At 29.0% G+C, this 10,282-nt stretch overlaps 1 protein-coding gene and 1 non-coding gene across 2 annotated transcripts; one reads left to right on the forward strand and one right to left on the reverse strand.

Annotated features, from left to right (window-relative positions):
* Positions 1-483: 483 nt before the first annotated feature.
* TRNAC-GCA lies at positions 484-555 on the reverse strand. The gene has a single exon. It is a non-coding gene; the product is annotated as a tRNA-Cys (tRNA).
* A 5,759-nt stretch (positions 556-6,314) lies between these two features.
* LOC122584388 (actin-depolymerizing factor 2-like) lies at positions 6,315-8,539 on the forward strand. The gene is made up of 3 exons (XM_043756573.1): positions 6,315-6,435; positions 7,759-8,024; positions 8,116-8,539. Exons 1-3 carry the CDS (start codon positions 6,433-6,435, stop codon positions 8,264-8,266), a joined length of 420 nt encoding a protein of 139 aa, XP_043612508.1. The 5' UTR covers positions 6,315-6,432; the 3' UTR covers positions 8,267-8,539.
* The last annotated feature ends 1,743 nt before the right edge of the window (positions 8,540-10,282 follow it).

Below are 10,282 nucleotides of genomic sequence, written 5' to 3' on the forward strand. Positions count from 1 at the left end.
TGTGATTTTACGAAACCTAGATGTCAAATGATGTGATCATGTACTAGTTAAACACTAAAAAGACATCACACTAAAATGTTTTCTTTGACAACGATTCTAGCAACTTATCCTGTCGACAGAGAAATTTTATATTTCATTATATAAGTCGATTTAAAAATCGTTCTATATACATGTCTTTCATTAGTACATACAAGTAAGCAGATCCTTTTTTTAAGTGTATTCAACGAGTGATACACACATGAAGGTTCATAGATATCGTATCGAAAGGCAAAAGCCAAAGGGGAGGGACCATATTCATATTAATGATTCAGGTAAGAGGGAGGAGATAGGGCGACAAAAGGTTGCTGTAGGATGTGATAAAGTCATAAGGTACCATGTTAGGCTAGGCTGTTTAGCAAATGCTTTTCAAATTTGATAGACATTAAATAATTCAAAAGCAAAAGGATATAGTATATAAAAAAGAAAGAAAATAAAGTCAAAAAGAGGGCCCAACCGGGTTCGAACCGGTGACCTCTTGATCTGCAGTCAAATGCTCTACCACTGAGCTATGGACCCATTTGCCTACGTATTTCTGTTTCAAAATTTATATCCAGAATCACCATATTTGATGTATCTATAGACTATAGTGAAAGCTTATTTGTTTCGATATATAAAAAGGAAAACATAAACTACATTACAATTGGACGACCGGAATATTGCAAACTAAATTATCATCATGAATGAAATTTAATTAAAATGCAAATAACTATATTTTAACAAGTCTTTACTATCAATGTTGCAATAAATATAATACAAATATTAGATCAAACATCACAAAATGTCTCTATCCTTTTTCCAATCATAATCACTCTACCGGTATCAAAGTTTTCTCATTATTCATATGATATCTCTTTTCTAAAATGGAGTTTAATTTGCAAAACTACGGTTTATTTGGAATAGATAAAATACAAAAGCAATTCATGTGGTAATCACAAGTTTACATAATCATTCTTTTCCAAAGATTTTTATTTTACATGAAGAGTCAATAATACAGGTCTAAAATATTGTTGCTTACAAAAGACGTGGCTTATCTAACTAATTAAAATGACTACATGCCTACATGGTATTTCTTTAGGGATTAATTACTTATGGAAATAAGGGCGTCAAATAGTTATAGTTTTAAATAAATACAAAAGTAAAATTTATTGTATGAAGATCCCGTCAACTTGATTTTTAAGTTTTAACACATACATTATATTAGATGTTTTGTAAGAATTGAAAAAGGATACCTAATAAAAATTAAAACGTGCACAATGAATTGAAAGACCCCTCTTACAAAACACTCAACATTGTTAACATCGTATGCCCCCACTCAACATAATTAACAATATTAACGAGTATACTACCCGCGCGTTACGACGGATATCATTGAGAGAGTTTCGATTGTTGTAATCTTAAAATCTTTTAATATCGTTGATTACGACCTCCTCTTGATCTTGAAATCTTTTGATCTCGTTAATTATGACTTTTGCTTGATCGGGATCCATATTAATGTTGTAGCGCCATAATTTCCGACTCTATATGAATATGTTGTGTGTGTTTTAGGGTATAGAGAAGACAGATATAAATGTTTAATGTGTCTGTTTTTTATAAAGGGTATTTGTATTTATCGAAAGATATTTATTGGGAAAAGGAAGACTAAAGGGATAAGGAAGGGTAAAAACGTAAAATCACATGTCTCAAATCTTATAAACTTTCAACATGGGTGGATAGTTTTTAGATAGTTTTTAATAAGGAGTATAAATATAGAAATATAGATATAGATCATGTTAATTGAAAACCAAAACAAGATGATCTTGATTCATATTAACTTTGTGTGTCCCCACCCTCGTTTCCTTTCACACACCTCCGACAAAACCTACTTCTGCTACTAAAACTCCTTTTGATAAAATTGCACCTTTTCATGAAATCACATTTGTAGACAACACGTATATACCACCATCTGGAGCTCTTTTGAGGTTACAAAACTCAAAACAAAATCGAATTTTGAACAAATGTATGTTGATTTGGTTAATTACTATAAAGTTTAGTATAAAATTCATTAAATTAAAAGTTTGAAATGCTTATTTGATAACTTCCCAAAACTACTATAATCACGTAAGTTTTCGTTGAACAAAGTTTGAATTATGTTACAAAATGTACTAAACTTTTGAAAAGTAACACACATATATGAGGTTAGAGAATAGAGAGTTTACATTTTGATACGTTATATTATTTTACACATCACTACAAAAATTGTTGACACATCTAAGTATAAACAATACGAGTATGTATTAACCATTTTTCTTCTAATCATTTACCAAATTAAGTAATCTTTTAGAATGACGCGTGTGATTGGTATCCACAAATTTTTGGTTGATTGACCAACGCACTAAAATGTTGAGGGAATCACAGAGAATAGAAATGTAATAGAGAATAGGATTAGTGAGAAAAAAATAAGTATTTGGAAAGAGAATGGATTCCGTTGTTTGGTACCCACAGAGAATGGATATATATAAAAAATAAAATTTTAAATAATAATACATTTATTACATATAACATATTAAAAAAAATATAACATATTCAAAAAAAAAAATTTTTTTTTTCCATTTTCATCCATTCTCTACAATTTGTAGAGATTAGAGAGAATGAAATTGATTCCCCTTTCTCATTCCCTTTCTTCGTCGCAAACAAACAAAGGAATCTTTCCTATTTCCTTTCTCCTCTTTCCATTCCATCATACCAAACACCCCTTCTTTGGTCTCAGAATAATAATTAGGATTTATGGTTTGAAGTAATATATTTAACTTTTTACAAATATCATTTTTAAGTCGTCACTTAAAAGTTAAAATACATAATGGTCGTTTTATATTATGATGATTGTGTTTTCATGTGTAACCTTATATCCATACTATATTTTTTAAGATATTTACATTAATCAAGATTTTTTCTTAACAATGTACCTAATTTTTTCAAAATTGATTCAGACCATTACTTGTATGATCAAGTTAAATTTTTTCATAGCTTTAAAATGGAAAAATGATAAATTTCTTAAATATTAGCCTAAAAATATTTCTTAATTTTACCCCATAATTTTGTCATATATCTTCATCTAACAGTTAAAGATGATTTTTAAGTCACTTTTTTAGAATGATTAATTATTTCTCTGTCTTTCAATTTTTTACTTTTTTTTTTTTTTCCTATCCTCTATCCGTCTTGTCTCTCCATCTTCTAAAGAGTATATTCCAAAAAACATTATTCTTACGCGTAAACACTTACATATACATAAAACATTCAGACACCTTAACAAACTACGAGTATTATCAACGCACTATACGCAAATACAATTACAAGTTTGCACATTCTGGTTACAGCCTTATTCCAATCCTGTGGCAATGAATAAAAAATATTTATGACACGTGGCATTAAATCAGTGGCTTTGTAGTGCTTTTATAAACTTTGCGGACATTTGACGCTGAATGAGCACTGTAGGAGGCGAAGAAGAAAAGCTAAAGAAAAATCCCTTCTAAGTTTACAATGTTCACAGAAAAGACCCTCAATAATCTACCATTAGTTGAAACTGAACCTTTTAGTTTAATAGACTAAATCGACCCTTTTTGTGCACGAGTTTGTTTTGGTTTTCTTGTTAACAAAGACGATACATGAGTTGAAAAGAACTCAAATATTTGCTATGAGCAACCGGATGTTGTATTTATCTGCATGAAATTGTAGGGGCTTTAGGAGCTTAAAAAACTCCAAGCTTTTAAAAAGAAGCCTCTTTTAAAATGATACAATGATGCTGTGAATAGCGTTAGTTACTTTTTTTTATTTTTAATTTACTCAAATGGTGAAATTTATTACCAAGAAAAACATGCTATAATCATGCATTTTAAAAATAGAGGTGTATCAAAAATATATTAAAAAAATTGTTAACTTATATATTTATTAGTTAAAATTTAACAGTCCACCAACTATATAGATATCTAATTTGTTATATAGAGAACTAATTACCATATATGACATGTATATTATTTGAAGATATATATCAGGATGCTAACGCATGAATAATTTCATGTTCAAATATATCAAATTAAATTATTATTTTTCAATGATATGAAACAAATATAAAAAATAAAACTACTAAAACAATTTTTATTTACAAACATGAAATACAATATAAGATGTTGCAAAATTACATTATATTATTTTTTTAGATTTTATTTACAGTCTTTATATTTAAATTTTTTAATATACTTTTGTGTATATTTAAATTTATAAGGTTTTCCGTTTATAGTAAAACCTTTATATATTAATATTTGATAAATTAATAAATCGATAAAATAAATAATTTGTCTAGTTCCACTTAAGAAAATCATTGTAAATTTATAATCGATAATAACTCGTTAAATTAATAGTTTATTTCGGTCTCAACAATATTAATTTATAGAGCTATTACTGTACATCAAAACTAAATATAATAGTTTCTTATTTTCAAATGGAAGTGATATTCATACCACTTCTTTTGATAAATGTACCATGACTGTGCAGTGTTAACTTGTACAATCAACTATACAACTTGTACATTATGGTACATTTATAAAAATATATGGTACGAATATCATTTCTCAAAACCCAATCTGGCTAATCAAATCTTTATCTTTATCTTTATATACACTAAAAGGCAACTGATCAAACCTCAATTGACCAATCACAATCCTCGATTTCTTTAAATTATTAAATTAAACATGTGACTTAATTAAATTTATTAAACTTAAGTTTTGTTATTTAAAACTATAATTAAATGGGATAATAAAAACTCTACATTAGTACAACTAATTAAATAATTGTGTTATTTAAATTTAAAATATTCAAGATTTAAATGAAAAGAAACCATATCCTAAAAACTCATGTTGTACTAAAAGTCTAATAATCTATACATATACATATTACGTAATACTTTTTTTTTAGTATTTTCTTCATATTGTCCATTAAAAGAAGTTTTATATGGTAAATAAATTATTGAAATTTTAAAAGAACTTTAACTATATAATTGTAAATAATTAATATATCATTTTTTAGATGATAAGATAATTAAGCTAACTTCAATTAATTAATTAATTAATCATAACTCTCAATTTTTTTAATTTAATTAAACTAACACATGTCATAATATAATTTACACTTTTTATTTTTCATAATCAATTTACACTTTAGACCTTTTACTTAAAATAATAATTTTATTGAAATAAAATGCATAAAAATATATATGTTAATCCAAAGTATTTAACTAATTAAGTAATAAAATTTATTTTTTTTAATAAATAAAAAAAACTAAATTTTCCTACAATTAATCTTCATCCAACTATAATTATAACTTATTTAATTTATTTTTAGTTATAACTTATAAATATATCAATGATTATATATAAAAGAAGTTATATTTCTAACTAATAACATTTTGTTAAATGCTTCATCAATGTTCCAGTATTATATTTTGTTACTTTGTTTTCATTACATTAGTTATACTTGAATTTACCGGTTTGCATCACCAATTTACACGTTAACCTAATTTTAAAATAACTAATACTTTGTTGTATAAATATAGCTAAAAGTTAGAGAGGTTATAACATTTGAATTAATACGAATTAATATTTATACCAATATTTTATTTAATATTATTAATTGTAATCAAACTAATTGTAATATTTTGTAATTAGTAACGATAATCAGACTATAATCAGGATAATCATTATTGTTATTACTAATTGGAATCAAATTATATTTAGAATATAATTCTTCTTATATAAACTGAATTCTACAAATAAAATCATAACACACGATTATTGAAATCTCCACAAACCAGCTGTTACTATTATTGTTTTTAACAACCATGACTAACGAAAATAAAATTACTTTTTTTGCAAAACATCAATAAAAACTCGGTTAATTGTACAATCAAAGTTAAGACATTGCTTTTCTAGAGAGTTTTTATAATTGAAACTCTACTAAACCATCAAGCTTTGATATGATTTAACGTTCAATATTCACATTTAAATATCTCAATTTCTTTTTCAGTATACTTTTACATTTAACGTATAAGTATTTTTTTGTTTCATATTCTAATTATTATATTGATAATGTTGTAAAACTCATGTATCTCACACGAGTTCAAAATCTAATATTAATCAAAATGGAAAGTAACAAAAACATAAAGGTTTTGATTGTAATAAAAGTGGTGAGATTGATTTGACTCGGGAAAAAAAAATCCCAAATTAAAAGGCAGAGGAACAAACACACGTCTTCTCATTTCCTTTCAATTCACCGCTAAAATAAACACACACACACACACAAACAAAATCGAAGCCCTAAATTCTCTCTATCGTTCTCCTTCATTAATCTTCTCCCCCTGATATCATGGTAAACACACACGCTATATATATATTTATATTTTGATTACCGTATCTATATATTTTGTTCAATTATATATACTGAGATCTGCATCCACTTTACTACAGTAACTTTTACTTTTTATATTCTCACTTTTAAATCTGTTGATATTGATACTGTTTAGATCTTAATTTCCGTTGATTGATCTTTGTTTATGTGTTAATTAATTACTGCTGTTTATATCATATTGATTGTAAATTTGTAACTTGATGATGTTTCAGCTAGATCAGATGTTGACTTCATTTTTTAGTCAAACCTATACATATATATATGTGCGTGTGTGTAAATATATTTTTTTAAAGAAATTAAAGAGTCAGTAGAAGATATTTTGATGTATCTCGATCGAATAAGCCGAATATTTGACCTTGATTTAGGTTTAGATCTTAATTTTTGTTGAAAGATAGATTTTTTGGTGGTGGTTATCGATTGACCGTATATAGTTTGCATTTTATATTAATTTTTTGCAGGAAAGGTTAAGTCGTTGTTTATTTACGGTTTGCGAAGTTAACTGACAACCGAGCTTTAGTTAGGCGTTTTTTGGTAGGATTGTTTTGTTAACCGTAAGATAAGTTTGCCTGTTTGGTTGATATTGATAGACAAGTATAAATAAATTTAGTACTATACGCGTTAATTAGATAGCAGATGGAATAAAATTTTGAACTTAGGAATTGTGGTATATCATGTAGTCAACAGCATTATGTCAAGTAAAATGTTTATGTCAATATTGTTATGTCTAGAAAGTGGCTGCAGAATTTGAACTAGCTGATGAAGTTGTCACATTCTCAGCCACCGTACGTAATTGAATGAAAAACGTATCTTTTTAAAAGTGATAAGAAAACTACGTATTGCGATTTATTGTTAGTTTGATACAGGGTTTTGTTAAAAATCAATGATGTAATGGGTGGTTTTGGTGTACGTAGTCGTGAGTAGGTCTCATTTATATGAATTATGAAAAGCTAATATTACAAATAACGGTTGCTTTTATTTTACCATTTTTGGGAACCTTCTTATGTCGTGCTAGATGAGGAGTTGACAATGAACATTATGTACTTAATAATTGCTGGTAATGTGGGGTTGTCACAATGATTTATACCTGTAAACTGTGGAACCTTTTTTTGTCGTGGTTTGCTCCATTCATTGTTCTCTGTATGAATTGTGTGCTATCATCATTTTTATTTTTAATGTGTGCTGAAGAGACTAATGAGACAGAAATTACTTATCATGTATCAAGTTGTTAAGTCACATTTGTTTAATTGTTTTAGTATGTCTGAATTTATATTGTGAAACTTGTAGGCCAATGCAGCATCAGGGATGGCTGTGCACGATGAGTGCAAGCTAAAGTTTATGGACTTGAAGGCAAAAAGGACTTTTCGCTTCATCATTTATAAGATAGAAGAGAAGCAAAAGCAGGTGATAGTAGAAAAGCTCGGGGAACCAGCAGAGACTTATGATGCTTTTGCAGCATGTCTTCCCGCTGATGAGTGCCGATATGCTGTATTCGATTACGAATTTTTGACCCCAGAAGGTGTTCCAAAGAGCAGGATTTTCTTCATCGCATGGTACTTATTAATAACATCTTCTACTATTGATTGTTAACTGTTGAACTCTCTTTGAAGTTTGAATGACGTGTTGCAATAAATCATGTGGAAGGTCTCCGGATGTTGCAAGGGTGAGGAGCAAGATGATTTACGCCAGCTCCAAGGACAGGTTCAAGAGAGAGCTTGATGGTATTCAGGTGGAGTTGCAAGCAACAGATGCTAGTGAGGTGGGGCTTGATGTTATCCAAAGCCGAGCAAGCTGAAGCTGCATAAAAAGTTAATGGAGATGCCCCTATTCTTCATTTATGTTAAATGTCTATAGTGTCCCTGGTATGTAGATTAATGATGAATGACTGGCATACCAGAAGGATGTTACTTTCCAAGAACTAGTGTGGTGGCTTAAGGTAAAAATTGTGTGATGTTTGTGTGATTTAACAGAAGCAATATGAATTTGTACTGTATTTCGATTTGATTTCTGTTCATGGATTTTGGTATGTTTTACTCACTTGGAATGACCATTTGCAATTATTTTTTTATTCCTTTTTGTGTTGATTTTTGCGTTTGTTGAACCTGAAATAACGAATGCTGCTCAATAGTATAATTTAGCTCATAGGGAAGTATTGGCGTTTTACTAGCTGCATGGCGATGTATGTAATAAGTCTGCTCATTTAAAGGGCGCAAATGATATAACATTGATTTAATTTTGCAAACGTTTCGATCTATGCAATGTGCATTATTGTTGCACCTGCCACTGAACTTGTAAAATGTCTGATGTTTGTTAAATGATCAATGACTAATCTTATTCAGAAAAGAAAAACATTTTAAGATCGTTGTGGTCCAATAGGTATGTGTTACTGCTGATTTTGTATATGTTCTCTAGAAGCCACGACTAGCATTTGTAGTTTTGAGTTTTATTATATGAATTTTTGATGAAAAGAAAAGGGAAGAAAACCTTGGTGGCCTTAAGATTTATTTTGTTCAGTTATGCAATAGATGGTGTTATCAAAATCTGAAGTCCATACAAAGTAGTCTGTTTTTGCATTCACCAGGTGCATTTCTCAAACTATTGGAAGAATATAAAAGCAGAACTAGAAACTATGATTTTTGCAGACATGGTATAAGGGTCAAATAGAACCATTTTTTATATCTTTCTAAGCAATTTAAGATAACATGCTTTTAATAAATTGCTTCTATACGAAGGCATTTCTAGACAATCTATGTTGCTATATGTTGGATAGCCAAAGAAGGTTTTCGACTATGTTTCAACTTGACGACTTCTCATAAACTTTGCAATCTCCACATATCTTAGCATCATGCTGTATAGATTCTTGGAGCTATTGAGACAGAACAATTATAGGTGCAAACTTGGATTAAATGGTCAAATGAGCGAGTGTAGTTCTGCTGGCCTGGCCATACAGGGCTTGATTCTATCAATTTTCTTCATGCACCGATCCTCCTTGTCTATATGCCAAAAATATTATGTACACAAATGATTTTGTTCAGAGTTCCAAATGTAGGGTTTGCATTGAGAGACACAAGTCCTTGCCAAGGGACCAATATCCTAGTGTTTCAACAGCATATCTTTAACAAAGTAAACCTAGTACAAATATGTGTCTCAAATCCATCATCTTCGTTTTTAAAGAAAAATACCATCAATTTGAGAATCTATTATGTGCTTACAAAGTTCCAAGCCATCTTCCAAACATAGACCAGACTCGGGTGGTCCTAAAACCAGACGATGCTAGTTGATTAGGTTTGATATATATAGAATTTAGGGTCTGTTTATATAAGACACAATGATGACCTTAAGCCCTTAAGTAAACAACATACTTAATCCATTAAGTCAATTAACAATGTTTAAATTATTACTTAATAAACAAAAACCTACCCAGTTACTTATATATACTGTATAATCAATATACAGTAAACATTATTTATCCACTCAGCCATTTTCCGCTCAGCAATTAATGTTTTAAAAATAAACGGGCCCTAAGTTATTCATGGTTTGGTTGGTTCAGTAATCAGTACTTTTTTTTCTAGCTTGTTTCAAAGATGGCCCAAGACCTGTGAATGGTAACAGTAGTTCAGCCCGTTACAAGCTTACACTGAAACCCAACTAAATAGAAATCTTGTGAATTAGATTGATTTTCTATTGTTGTCTATGCGTGTGTTTTCATCCAATAACTTGAACTGTTATCTAATTCCATGTACATTAGATTTGTTCTGTGAAGATTTTCTCCGTTCGTATATTCCAAGTACATTATCATTCCATGATTTCA

The sequence above is a fragment of the Erigeron canadensis genome, chromosome 1 (genome assembly GCF_010389155.1).
Source record: "Erigeron canadensis isolate Cc75 chromosome 1, C_canadensis_v1, whole genome shotgun sequence".
Taxonomy (NCBI): Eukaryota; Viridiplantae; Streptophyta; class Magnoliopsida; order Asterales; family Asteraceae; genus Erigeron; species Erigeron canadensis.